The sequence below is a fragment of the Lynx rufus genome, unplaced genomic scaffold (genome assembly GCF_022079265.1).
Source record: "Lynx rufus isolate CCGP_SWC_20201006 ecotype Redwood Valley unplaced genomic scaffold, mLynRuf1.p SCAF_33, whole genome shotgun sequence".
Lineage (NCBI taxonomy): Eukaryota > Metazoa > Chordata > Mammalia > Carnivora > Felidae > Lynx > Lynx rufus.
In genome coordinates, this window is record NW_025814849.1 from 2,170,532 (window position 1) to 2,184,706 (window position 14,175).

Consider the following 14,175-nt stretch of genomic DNA (forward strand, 5'->3'; position numbering starts at 1 on the left):
GTTTGGAAATCATCCCCCTGCATTGTCTTCAGGGCCCCATCGTCCAACGAGCATGGCCCTTTTTTGCAATGCCGCCTCCAGAAGACAGGGATGCCATCTTCCTGAGCCAGAGACCACCAGCAGAGATGCAGATTTGAGCGACATCACGGCTGAAAGGTTGAGGTTCTTATATTTTAAAATTCAGACATTTTATAGAAAAACTCCAGAAAAAAAAAAAAAAGCCTTCATGATCCACAAGGCAGCGGTTGGCGGGAGCGAGGAGGCCACGTATCCTTTCAGATGAGCAGAGCCGGACCACAGGCACCATGTGGCTTTCTCCCCTAAGCGCCCCTAAAGTCTCACGTTTCAAACTGTGGCTCAATTCACTTTACTGTGGGCATGTCACATTATGTAGATTTTAGTCCCACAGAAGTGAACCGACGAAGGAGTCGATTCTTTCCTCCCAAAGGAATTCCTCGTCTGGAGTCAGAATGTTTCATCCCGAGCCTCCCTGGGGTGCATCTCACTGTCGGGCCGGGCTTGTCGCATCTGTTCCCGAGATCCCTGCCGACACGGGCCAGCTTCCTGCTCCTCTCGGCCGGAGGTCTCCAGCCCCCTGCAAAACTGTGTCAACCTTCTGCCCCCAGCACCACCCTGATGCCACTCTGACCCGGGATTCTGCACAGCTCCGGGGAAAGCTGGAGTTTCCCCCACACTGTGGCTCCTAATTGTTTTTCCATCTTGAAACCAAGAGTCAGCATGAGAGGGGGGCTGTGGCAGGTTCCCGATGGGCACCTGGCCAGGCGCTGCCTTCCGCCCCTGGTTGAGCACCACGTAGTGCAAAACCCCTCCTGGGTGCAGGGACCTGAGAAAGTGCTCTGCTCCGGCATTTGTGCAAAATAGGAACCACAATTACCTCTGAAGGGGATTTTATTGGGATTTGAAATAATATATGCACGGGACCTGGTCCAGTGCCTGGTACGCAGAGAACATTTCATACACGGTGGCTTGTTGTCTTTATTTTTTTTTTAATTTTTTTAAATACTTATTTATTTTTGAGAGACAGAGCGCAAGTGGGGGTGGGGCAGAGCGAGAAGGAGACACAGAATCGGAAGCAGGCTCCGGACTCCGAGCTGTCAGCACAGAGCCCGACGTGCGGCTCGAACCCATGAACCGTGAGATCGTGACCCGAGCTGAAGTCGGACGCTTAACCGACTGAGCCACCCAGTTGCCGCTTGTTGTCTTTATTCTTACGTTACCTTGAGAATACCTCAGGAAAGTCACCTGTCGCCCGCAAAAACCATATAACACGATATCTTTCAAAGTCGCAAAGGCAAACTCCGCGTCTCTTTTCTCTTGTCCGGCACTGAGACCCCCTTTCGCACAATTGCAGCGGAAGAGGACGCAGCTCGGGTTGAGTTGAGCTGCCCCTTCCGCATTCCAGTGTCCTACCTGGAGAAGGGGAAGGCCATCATTTCAATCGTCTAGATGACGGCACTTAGTCTCAGTAGGTGGTGTCGGCTGCTGTGATGCTCAAAATAGAGTTTTCTAAGAAAATGAAGATGGGCGCAGGTTGAGGCACGTCGCAGACTCCAGCACATCCCAGTGGGGCCACAGCAGGGTCTTGGGGCTTTTGTCTCATCCGTGACCAAGGAAGATAGACTGAGCAGAGTCTGTGAAGCAACCACTGGACGTCTCCAGCGTACTCAGCCCGTACCCAGCTCTGCCGAGGAAGGAGATGCCCGTGCGAGGGTTCTTGCTAACAGAGCACAGTTGACCCCCTGACATAAAGCCCCGCCTGTCGCCCAGGGAAGAGACAGACTGGGCCAGAGCAGGTGGGAAGGATTTCTGGGGGCCGAGTCGGGCAGGCTCAGGTCCCTGCAGGCTTAGCTGCCGGACCAAGTGTGACTCTCTTAGTTTGGAAACATTCCAGACTCCGGACACTTCTTCCTCATTTTCCAAGGCAAGTCGTCCATTCTTGAGATTGCACAGCTCATGGACGGATGCACCAGACAACGGATTTGTGTTCCCTCCCACAGGGGTATCCAGCATCCCGTAAACCGTGGTTTTCTCGGTACCCCTTCCCGCCCGGAGAGCACGAGGCAGATTCCCGAGTCCCGGGGGGCTTTGGTCAGTGCGGCCACCTCCCCGTCACCTCCTCCCCCAGCTGCCGAACGGGGCTGAGGGTGATGGGCTGGAGAATTGGCCTTCTGACTGCTGAGCAAGCCCCCCAAAGATCGGGTGGGTGTGTCCTTATCACCCCAGCAAAGGGAAGGGTTTCTCTAGCAACTCGTCATAGTGGTACCGGCCTCTGTTTGGGGTGCAGGGTTGTTGTTTTTAAGTTTATTAATTTATTTTGAGAGAGAGAGAGAGAGAGAGAGAGAATGACAAGCGGGCTCTGCACCATCAGCACAGAGCCCGGTGCAGGGCTTGAACTCCTGAACTGTGAGATCGTGACCTGAGCCGAGATCAAGAATCAGACACTTAACTGACTGAGCCACTGGGGCAGCCCTGGGGTGCAGTTGGTAAGCAGACCTGTTTCCCTCTCGACGTGCCATGGAAAATTCCCCTCGATTCCCTGGGAAACACGTGGGACGCCAGCCTGCGATAACTGCCGTCGGCTGCCCGGCCCCCCACGTTCCGGAGCACAGCACGCGGGCAAGCGGGCACTGCAGGCCCTCCGCTGCCCCACAGACCCCGCTGCGTGCCCGGAAAGCCTCCTTCCTGCCTCTTTCCAGCAACGGCGATTCTATCGATTCGGCCGCTCCACAGAGCTCTCCCGCTTCCCTTTCTCTGACCTCCCGCAACAAGGGCTGGTGTAGGTGATAAATACTCGAGGCTCTGCAGGCTTCCTACAGCCTCACACCGCTACTCGGCCCCGCTCCTGCAGCACGAAAGCGGCGGAAGCGAAACGCAGAACCCACCCAGGGCCGCGTTCCAGCCAAACGGTTCACGCAGACGGGCGGCAGGCTGGATTCGACTCACGGGCCGTGGTCTGCCGACCCCCTCACCGGAGAACCTCGCTCGCTGGGTGCCTCGTGACCCCACACTTGGCCTCCGGCTGCCGTGGAGAGCACAGGTTCAGGCATCTGGAGATGCCGCCTTCGCTCTGACCCTGCGGGGTCGTGACCAAGCCGCTTCCCCCTTCGGGGGCCTTCGCCGCGGTGTCTGAAAAAACAAGAAGTTTGGACGGTCGCGGGTTCCCAAAGCGTCACACCCGCTGGGGCAAGCTTGCTAACGAGACACGTGTCTGGGCTCACCTCGGATTCAGGGTGTTGATCGGGACGCCTCGTGGGGAACCAGAGTCCCGCTAGCTACGGGCCCCTCCGTCGAGGCACAAGAGGCCGTGTCAGGGTGTGCGAGGCAGGTCACGCGGTCTCCAGGAGAGCCGCCGCGATGAGCCAGCGAGGCAGCCGGGAGGACACCGGTGGAGAAAAGCAGCAGCTGCGTGGAAACCTGGCACCAGCCGCCGGCACAGTGACCGAGGGCTGTTCGCGGGAGGTGCCCCCGCCCCTGCCCGGAACTGCTCACGTCCTCCGAGCTGCCGCGTCGTCACGGGCCCCCCCGCCTGCATCCCCAGCCCCCTCAGCCCTGCATCCAGGCGCCGAGGGCCCTGCTGTGATTGTCGGCCCCTACAGGACGGGAGGAGACGCCAGGGCGGGTCAACGGTGGTGAGCGAGCCACCTGCCACGACGGGCTCACCCGCCGAACTCAGCTCAAAGGGAGTCTCTTTAGTCCAGAGTTCCCCAGGCTCTTTCTGCAGGGGTGAGGCCGCGGGATTCGCCGCTTGTCTGAGGAGCTGGTACAAACCGGCCCAGACACCTGTGAACACCCAGCGCTCCAGACTCTGCCCGGTTCCTCCCTCGTGGGGGCCGCTCCCTCCGTCCCAGCCGCCGCGCCCACGCCCCGACCCCGGCAGGTGTCTGCTCTCTCCTTAGACGCGAGTTACAGCCCGAAGGAGAGAAAAGGGCCCTCGCACGGAACACGGTCAGCTAAAAGCCATTTATTTCCTTTGCTCCCTCCCTTCCAGAAGCAGCAGCTCGTTCGGCGAGGTCGTGCAGATGAACTTCGAAATAGCCAGCTTCAGCAGCCTCTCGGGGACGCAGCCCGTCACCTGGCAGGTGGAGTACCCACGGACGGCGACCACCGACACGGCCGTGTCCGAGATCTTCATCAGCCAGAAGGACCTGGCGGCCATCGTCCCCCTGGCCACGGTAAGGGACCTCGCCTGCGCCCCGGGGGGGCCTCCCCTCTGTCCCAGGACGCGCGCTGCCTCCAGGGCACTGGCACCTCCCTGTGCCTTGAGGAGGGGCCGTACCCTCAGCCTGGCCTCTCTCAGCCCAGGTTACTGCCCTGCGACCCTCACCACGCTCGCTGCAGCCCCATCCCGGTTCGCCATGTGCTTGATTTCCCTCCAGTTGTGCTCCTTGTTTTTCTTGTTACCTTCTGCTCCTTTTGTCGTGTTCCCATAAACACGTTGTAGTCTTGGCTTCAGGAGCAGAACCCAGTGCCCATCCCCCATCTAGCCCGCTCCCCCTCCATAAACCCTCAGTTTGTTCTCTGTATTTAAGACTCTCCTAGGGTTTGCCTCCCTCCCTGTTTTTATCTTATTTTTCCTTCCCGTCCCCCGTGTTCATCTGTTGTGTTTCTCAAATTCCACCTGTGAGTGAAGTCATCTGATAGTTGTCCTTCTCCTCCGGACTTATTCCATTTAGCATAATACCCGCCAGTCCCATCCACGTTGTTGCAAATGGCAAGATTTCATTCCTTTTCATCGCTCAGTAGTATTCCACTGTGCATATACACCACATCTTCTTAATCTATTCGTCATGCGTTCCTTTGGGCTCCTTCCATAATTTGACACAGTGACCAGGGACCTGTTAGGGTGAGACGCTATAAACAGTGGGACCCATGTGAATCGGCATTTTGGTGTTCTTTGGATAAATACCTAGAGTGCAATTGCTGCATCGTAGGGTGGTTCTACGTCTCATGTTTTGAGGGACCTCCACACTGTTTTCCAGAGCAGCTGCGCCAGTTTGCATTCCCACCAGCAGTGCAAGAGGCTCCTTTTAAACAAATTTTTTAATGTTTATTTATTTTGAGAGAGAGAGAGAGAGAGCAGGGGAGGGGCAGAGAGAGAGGGAGGAAGAGAATCCTAAGCAGGGTCCGCAATGTCAGTGCAGATCCCGACGTGGGACTTGAACTCACAACCGTGAGCATGACCTGAGCCAAAATTAAGAGTCAGATGCTTAATCGACTGAGCCACCCAGGCGCCCCTCTGCTCCTTGTTTATAAGGAAGCGTCAGGCCCCTCTGTATGTTAGTCGGATAAGCGAGGCAAGGCTACCGCCACAAACAACCTCAGAAACTCAGGTGCTCAGCACAACACAAGTTATTCTTGCTTATATTTCATGGAGCAAATGGTAGGGGGCTCTGTTCCGGGCCATGTCTCAGGGGCATCACCATCTTGTAACTATGACATCAGGAACATGTGGCCTTCACGGTCTCTGGGACAGAGGAACGGACATGTGGAAAGTCACATGCGAGCTTCTCTAAGCGATGGCATGGAAATGACGTGGGACTTTTCACACCCACGCGGCTGGTCACAGGGAGTCCCGTGGCCCCATCAGGTTTCCAGAGGGCTGGGTGAGCACCACCGTGGGGCAGGTCAACACGTCATTGACCCGCGTGGGTCACAGTGCGAACCCGTGCCGTGACTTCTGGCTCGACCCTGTGGCTGCTGGAAATGAGCCCGGGAGAGAAAACGGTGAGAAGGTAGATGGCACTTTTGCTCCGAGGTCTCTCACCTAGCACGCTGGGACTTTGTCCAGGGCCATCCCTGAGCTCGGCTTTGCTCCACGTAGGGATGCTTTGCCAGGAGGTCCAAGAGGATGGCGTTTCAGAGGCGCGTGGTTCAGCTTCCACTGTCTTTGCCGGAATTCTCCCTCCCTCACACGGAGCCTGGCGCACATATTGCAAAAGCAATTTCTGTTCAGCTTTGGGATGAGCAGGCTTCACTGATACCAAGTTGGGAAATCCATCAATTAGGATTCTTTGGGTTACATGCGACCAAATGCTACCCAGTTGGCTTAAGCACAGCGAGAATCTGCCGGCCCGTGTGACTCAGAATCCAGGATCCGTCCTGGCCTCGGGTCCGCCCGATCGGACCCAACTCTGTCTCCGGGACTCCGTTTCTCTGCCTCTTGGCTTCCCTGAGTCTGCGCACGGTGGCAGCGTGGCAGCCAATACTCTCGCCAAGTGGTTCAAGCCTCGAGCCCAGGAAGATCAGCCAACTCGTTTCCAGAAAGCGCGACCAAGGTCTCGTTGCCAGGACTGCTCCTGTGGGGTCCTGCTGTCTGCCCGAGGCGGTCGCCGTGGCAGGGACGCTACATGCCCAGAGTGTGCGTGGCCTGGAACGGATGCCGTGGACGTCCCCTCCCGCCCTCGCCCCGCCCACCTCCTCACGCACTGGCACGTTATCACCTGAGAGTTCTGTCTCGCCTGCAAAGCCGTCCTTCCCGCCTGCGCGGCAGGACAGACGCACCGAGGAGTTTGCATGTCCCCATCCAAGGAGCCCTCTCCCCCGAGACAAACGGGAGTTGGCACGGACTTATTCCAGCGCCCTGGGCCCTCCCGTGGGTCAACGCAGCTCGACACGGCGCCTTCCCCCGCCCGGTGGTTCTGGCCGGACACCTCACGCTGTGGTCCCGAGTGCCCTGCTCTGTCTCACTTCCCCACCCCCTGGCTGAGGTTGTCTGCCCCTCCCAATAAGCCACTTGCAGTGGAATCCTTCTGGGAAGACCCAAACCAAGATGCGGGTCGACCGCACAAACCACATGAGTTTGAGAGCAGAGTGGTTTCCGGATCGTTTCACTAGAAAACACGAGAATGGACACCGGGCAGCAAACAGCACACGCGGCCCCTCCTAATATCTGACGGGCGAGGAGGCTGAGGTGCCTTTCCCAAGCAGTGAAGCCACTCTGTGCACAGGGAACCCACAGACTACAACCCCAGGGCCAAACCCAGCCTGTGCTCGCTTCTCTAAGTACAGATTGTTGGGGACGCAGCCACACCCGTCCATCCCTGACCCCTTCCGCTGGTCACAGGAGGAAGTGAGTAGTTGGGGCAGGTGCTGAGTGGTCCACAGCGCCTGTACTGCCAGCCCTTTCTGGAAAAAAAGCATCCGACCTCTGCTGAAGGAGACCCGAGAGGGTGATTTCTAAATGCTGGCTGAACGGGTGAACCACCCAGGAGGTTTAGAAATTGGTGCAGTGGGGGCGCCACCCTGACAAATTGAGTGCGGATCCCTGGAGGTGGGACCAAGCACCACCGGATGATTCCGTGGTGCAGCCACGGTTGGAGACGAGTCTCTCTCGGACTTCAAACGCCATTACTCTCACATTACTGTTACCAGGGCGCGTCGCTAAGAGCTGGTAAGCAAACGCGCTGAATCCCACGATGGACTCCAGGAAACAGATCAGAGCTCTTTGGGTTACACTCCCTGCCCACCCCACCCAACCCAACCCAAGCACGGCTCACGGAAGGTAAACGTCTAGGAAAGCGTTCTCACTCGTGTGCGCTCAGATCACCTGGAGACTCTTCGTGGAGGCAGGTTCTCATTCAGGAGGTCTGAGTGGGGTACTTTTATAAGGTCCTGAGTCGTGCCAGTGCTGCTGGTCTGGTGGACCAGACGTTGAGTGCTGACGATCGAGTTGAGCGAAATTTGTCATCGGGGAAGGTGGCTTCCCTTCTGCTTCCCTCTTGTGTCCCTCCCGGTTAGAGTCACTTGCAGGAGGCTGTGCTGGGCGGTGCCACGCTGACATTTTCATGGCATCGGGTCCGGCAGGAGGAGAGCAAAAGACGCCTCGGTGCCAACACTCAAGCAAATCTCCCGGCACTGGCTCGGATTAGAACGGATTGGCTCGGCTCGGGTCGCGTGACCAACCTGAAGCCAGTCACTGGAGCCAAGGGGGGTGATGCTCTGATCGGAGGGGTCTGGGGGACTTGTCTTCCCGGAGCAGGTGTGGAGTCAGACTGAGAGCGGGAATCGTTTGTGTGTTTCCAAATAGCTACATTTTAAATAGTTATGTAAGGAGCGTTTTAGTACGCTCCATTTTGCCTCTCGGCCGGCAAACCCTGAAATACTTTCCATCTGGCCCCTCAGGGAGAAAGTTTACAGGCTTACGACACGGAGCATCACCACCAGTTCTAGGGTGTAAGAGCCTGGCTCCTGTCCTACCTAGTTTAAACAGAGAAGGCATTCAGGGGCGCCTGGGTGGCTCAGTGGGTTAAGCCTCCGACTCTTGATCTCAGCTCAGGTCATGACTTCACGGTTCGTGAGATCGAGCCCCACGTCAGGTTCTGTGCTTGGGATTCTCTCGCTCCCTCTGCCTCTGCCCCTTCCCTGCCTTGTGCCATCTCTCTCTCTCTCTCTCTCTCTCTCAAAATAAATCCACTTAAAACCATTTACAAGGGGCGCCTGGGTGGCGCAGTCGGTTAAGCGTCCGACTTCAGCCAGGTCACGACCTCGCGGTCCGTGAGTTCGAGCCCTGCGTCAGGCTCTGGGCTGATGGCTCAGAGCCTGGAGCCTGTTTCCGATTCTGTGTCTCCCTCTCTCTCTGCCCCTCCCCCGTTCATGCTCTGTCTCTCTCTGTCCCTAAAATAAATAAACGTTGAAAAAAAAATTAAAAAAAAAAAAAACCATTTACAAGAAACAGAGAAGGCATCCAGATATGGTGAAAAGCAAAATCACGATAAGGATAGGAGATATTGTTTTGTCCCACTTTCCAAGGGACAAGAAAGCCCTCTTTGGAGCGTGATGTGATTATTAGGGTTGTCGCGTTTTGGAAGATGGCATGACTACTGATGTCATACCCAGAATCCGTTTGTTGGCGAGTAACTGTGAGTGAATTCAAACTGGCTTCACCCAAACGATCTCTGACGGCCCCACATCTCCTCGCGGGGCACAGACCGCCGGCCCGTGTTCAGGTGCTCGTGTGACGTCATCCCCCGCAAGGTTTTTCTTTTTTTTTTTTTTTCTAGATGAGAAATGTGTTTTGGTTTTGTTCTGTTTTTTCAAAAAGTAACTAGGAAGCAAATCCTTATCTTACCTGTTAGCGAGCCGACTGGTCAGGTCTGGGAAGTAAGTAAATCGTCCCCATTGTCGCTCATTCTGAAGAAAAACCGTCAGAAACCTAAGACAGAGGATCACCGGGTGGGCAGTGGGCCTCAGGGGGCACGGTGCTCACCTTAAAACCAGGCCTTCTCACGCGCCCTCCGAAATCCAGGGAGGGAGCTGGGAATGTGGTGATTCTTCAGGAGCCTTGGGTCCCTCTCAGCTGCAGGTTCCATCCGGCTCCCAGGGAGTCGGTGAGGTGAACGCGAGGCTGTGTCTCAGCTCTCCTGCAGAGGGAGCCGTCGAGGCAGGACCTCCAAAGCCACACTGTCCCTTGGCCCTACTGTAAGCCGGCGGGGGCAGAGGGGTGGTGGTCTCTTTTCGAGGATAAAGGGGCAGCGGAATCCATTCAAGCTCACGCCAAGCCCTCATGGTGTGAAGGCCACTGTGGATGTTCACCGTGAGGGGTCCTGGGAAACAGGCAGTGAACCGACAGGTCTGGCCCCCAGGGGTGGGGTGGGGGTGGGGCAGACAGCACACAGGTCGGTATCTCGTAGGACAGGACCAGGTAACCATAAGGCACTGCTGTGAAGACAGGGAATGCAGGGAAGGGGAGTGGAACAGCTATGCTGTTTCTATTTTCCCTGGCGTTGATTCCAAAATAAAAGACTAAATCCCATGCCTAGTCTGGAGAAGGCAGGAGCCCCTAATGTGGGCAGGTATAGGCAGAGGCCCTCTGCTCCCAGACTGACCGGCTTAGTCCCAGCCTGAGTTTCCTGGAAAGATTCACCCCGAATTTTGAACAGGCTTTTGGCCTCTGCAGACCTGAAATGAAATCATTTTCCTTGACTCCTGAAACATGGTGGGAACTCGGGTGTTGTTGGTTTTTTTTTCCTTATGTCAAGCTTTCAAGATTCCTAGAACGTGTCTACATCTCTCCGCATAAAATCAAATTGGAAATCAAGCGGCTATGGCCAGGGCTGTTTATTTTTTTTAATTTTTTTTTTTTAACATTTATTTATTTTTGAGACAGAGAGAGACAGAGCACGAACGGGGGAGGGGCAGAGAGAGAGGGAGACACGGAATCGGAAACAGGCTCCAGGCTCCGAGCCATCAGCCCAGAGCCCGATGCAGGGCTCGAACTCACGGACCGCGAGATCGTGACCTGAGCTGAAGTCGGACGCTTAACCGACTGCGCCACCCAGGTGCCCCCTTTTTTTTTTTAATTTTTTTTTTTTAACATTTATTTATTTTTGAGACAGAGAGAGACAGAGCACGAACGGGGGAGGGGCAGAGAGAGAGGGAGACACAGAATCGGAAACAGGCTCCAGGCTCTGAGCCATCAGCCCAGAGCCCAATGCGGGGCTCGAACTCCCGGACCGTGAGATCATGACCTGAGCCAAAGTTGGACGCTCAACTGACTGAGCCACCCAGGGGCCCCTATTATTATATATATATATTTTAAATTTTTAAAATGTTTTATTTATTTTTGAGACAGAGCACGAACGGGGGAGGGGCAGAGAGAGAGGGAGACACAGAATCGGAAACAGGCTCCAGGCTCTGGGTCATCAGCCCAGAGCCTGACGCGGGGCTCGAACTCCCAGACCGCGAGATCGTGACCTGGCTGAAGTCGGACGCTTAACCGACTGCGCCACCCAGGTGCCCCTTTTTTCTTTTTTAATTTTTTTTTTTAACATTTATTTATTTTTGAGACAGAGAGAGACAGAGCACGAACGGGGGAGGGGCAGAGAGAGAGGGAGACACAGAATCGGAAACAGGCTCCAGGCTCTGGGTCATCAGCCCAGAGCCCGACGCGGGGCTCGAACTCCCGGACCGCGAGATCGTGACCTGAGCTGAAGTCGGACGCTTAACCGACTGCGAACCAGGGCTGTTTAAAGGAGAGATTTCTACTTGTTCTCATGTCTGCAGAATAATGATCTTAATCCTCACCTCTCCGGGGCGTCACGGAGATTCATTCGGGTCTGAGAGATCCCCGGAGCCCCTGGCCAAGCGTGTGGCAGGACAGGATTGCCGGGGGGGGGAGCGTCGGCAGTGGCTTGCCCTTGTGCTCTGCTCTGCCTCCGTGGACTGCCGCCCCCAGTCCCCCTGGACCTCTGGCTTCTGGTGGCGTTCGGCCAGTGGGAGGCACCACGGGAGACCGGACAGAGCAGAGAGAGACAGAGGCTCCTGTGGTGGGCTGAACCGTGACCCTGAGAAGCTGTGTCGGCGTCCTAAATTCCTTCCAGTCTACCTGGTCCCCTCCCCATCTTGCTACAAACCCGCCAGGGCGTGGTCGTCTCTGTCCACAGCTCCTGTCCTGCAGGGGAATCTGTTTTCCCTGGCTCTCCTCCCTCTGGGCTCCCAGAACTGGCTGCCTTCCCTTGCCCCTGGATGTGGGGCTCCTAACAGCTCCCAGCTTCTCCATCCCTGGCCACTTCCATCGCTCCTGCCCGTGACTCTGTGGGGAGCCCCTCATCGCGCACGCTGCAACCCGCCCCTTTGAGTGGGCCTTCCAGTTCCAGCCAGGACCCCGAGGGCGGCAGGCTCCGGGCTCCCTCCAGCTCTTCCCAGGGAGCACAGCACGGTCATCCGCAAAAGCGGACACGGCCAGGAAGTGGTCCTGACCACCGAAGGGTCGTCTTTCATCCTTGCTTCGTACAAAATTAACACAGAAGGTACAGGGTGAAGGGATCTGCCGGGGTCCCTGAGCCCCACGGTTGGATTTGTCTAGCCGGCAGCCTCCTGCGGTGGCTTTTCCACGTCCTTTCCCTCGCTGAGTCCAGAGAACCCGGTGTGGGCAATGGGATGGGCATTAACAGGCAGGTGGCGTCGCAGAGATGCGCTTGGACCCGCCTGTCAATCTGCAAGTGATGAATGACTTCGCTCTGCGTCGGGGTCCGTGGGGAAGTGTGTTGGCAATATCCTCTGGGTTCGAGAAGGCAACAGCAGGCATTTCAAAGAACCGAGAGACATCTCCTTTGACGGGGATTGCAGAATATTATTTTTAAAAGAGACAATAGATAAATAATGTTTTATTGTTTTCCAGAAACATCCTATCCTTGATATTCATGCCCCTCTTCCAACTTGGAAATTTTACATTGTGACTCCCTGGAGAGGGTGTTAAGGATGGCTTCAGTGCTCTCGGGCAATTGGAAAACGTTTGCTGGGTCGAAAAATAACTATATGGGCGGAATAAGTATTTCCTTGTCACAGCTGGAGATTTACTGTGGAATTCAATTTAGAAACACCCCTCCTTCCAACAGCCTGGCACCGGGCTCTGTCTAAAGAGGAAATCTGTGACTCATCCGAGGCTGCTTGGCCTTGGTAGGAATGTTTTCAGGGTGACCGATTCATTATCCGATGAGTGACCCCTTACCCACCACCTGGCACAGAAGAAGCGCTCAGACCGTGGCAATAGTCAGCATTGGCATTCACACCAAGGTCGCCAGCAGCCGGGCCGGGTTTCCCCAGCAGTAAGGGAAGGGGTGCCATGGAGGGATGTTCGGGCCTCGTCCAAGTTTATACCTCCCATTATTTTTCTCTCTTTACTTAGCAAAACCTGTGTGTTCTAGCATTAACGATTATGTAAGGTCGCTGGGGATAGGAGACGGAGGTGGGGAACATAGAAGCAAGAAAGAAAAGAAGAGAGAACAGAAAAATCATCTGTCCTCCCAACATGAACATTAGCAGGAAGCCTGATAGGGCAGCAGGAGCCCTGGTCCCGGGAGAGGCGCCCAGGACGGTCACCCTCCACACCCCTGGCACCACACCTTTAATCTTTTCTCTGAGTTCAGAGAAACTCTGAACAGGCCTTGGGGGCTCTGCCTCAGGAGCTAGCTGTGTGGGCGTGAATCCCAGCACCTCCTGTGAGGGGCTGTGTGACCTCGGACAGGTAGCTTGGCCTCTCTGTGGCTCTGTTCCGTCGCCTGTAAAATGGGGAAAAGACCAGCCCCGGAGCCCTAGGAATGTTCTGAATGCATTTAGCATCCTTACCTGGCCCCTCTCCCCTGGGGGCTGAGCCCCAGCCCTGCCGCTGGAGTGGCGGAAAATCAGGCCTGGGGGGAGGCGACCCTACAGAAGACCCAGCGTCCCCTGGGGGCCCTCGAGGAGATTCGAGCACCTTGGTGTTGCGAGTCTGCCCAGAGCTCAGTGTTCCCTCCCATGTGAACGCAGATCACAAGCCCCCACGGTCCTCGCAGGCACCACCGAACTCGTTACACAGATTTCCATCAAGGTACAGCGGACATAGAGATCTTGAAATATCATTCATACTCTTTGCTAGTCTGAAATTATGGTCATTTTTTACACCCAATGCTAGATCTTATTACTTAGTGCGGTAATGCAGAAGGACCAGGATTAGTAGATCTGAAATTAGTTTCCCTCGTAAGCCTGTGTTATTTTATGCATTTAAAAATGTATTCTGAGAAGGGCTTCTTAGACCTCACCAGCCAGCCAGAGTTGCCTGTGACCCAAAACAGGCTAAGAATTGTTGCCCCAAGGAAGTAGATCTTCACCTGAGCCCCTCCATCACTCAGCCCTGGGGTGGGGGGGGGGGGTTGACAAGGGAAGTCCCAGCCCCTCCATCACTCAACTCTGAGGGGAGAAGGGAAGTCCCGCCCCTCCATCACCCAGCCCTGGGGGGGGTTGACAAGGGAAGTCCCAGCCCCTCCATCACTCAACCCTGAGGGGAGAAGGGAAGTCCCGCCCCTCCATCACCCAGCCCTCGGGGGAGAAGGGAAACCCCACCACAAACCTCTCCTTATTAAGCACCCACTGTGCACGGGCATTGTTGTCGAGACTGCTGCATCTGTCCCACTGGGCATCTCTGTCCTTGCCGTGTCCCCTCCCGGAAGGCTCCTTCTCGCCACTGCAGACTCCGCTCAAACCCCACTGCGTGAGGGTCTCTTCCGACCCTCCTGCCCCTGACAGTACCCACTGCTGCCCCTCGCTCTCGAGGCACCGTGTCTCAGTTTTGTGTCTGATAAAATCACTGAGACTCCTTCTCATGCTGGTATTTCTATGATGCCTGCCCCCACCACCCTCTCCCAGCCCGGAATGTTGACTGGGGGGCAGCTGGGATTT

General features: G+C 56.0%; 1 protein-coding gene across 1 annotated transcript in view; it reads left to right on the forward strand.

Moving 5' to 3' along the window:
- TMEM132C (transmembrane protein 132C) overlaps positions 1-14,175 on the forward strand; it is a 309,813-nt gene that overhangs the window by 235,993 nt on the left and 59,645 nt on the right. The window contains exon 4 of the mRNA XM_047093230.1: positions 4,010-4,193. Coding sequence (XP_046949186.1) covers positions 4,010-4,193 — 184 coding nt within the window. The remainder of the gene's footprint in view (positions 1-4,009; positions 4,194-14,175) is intronic.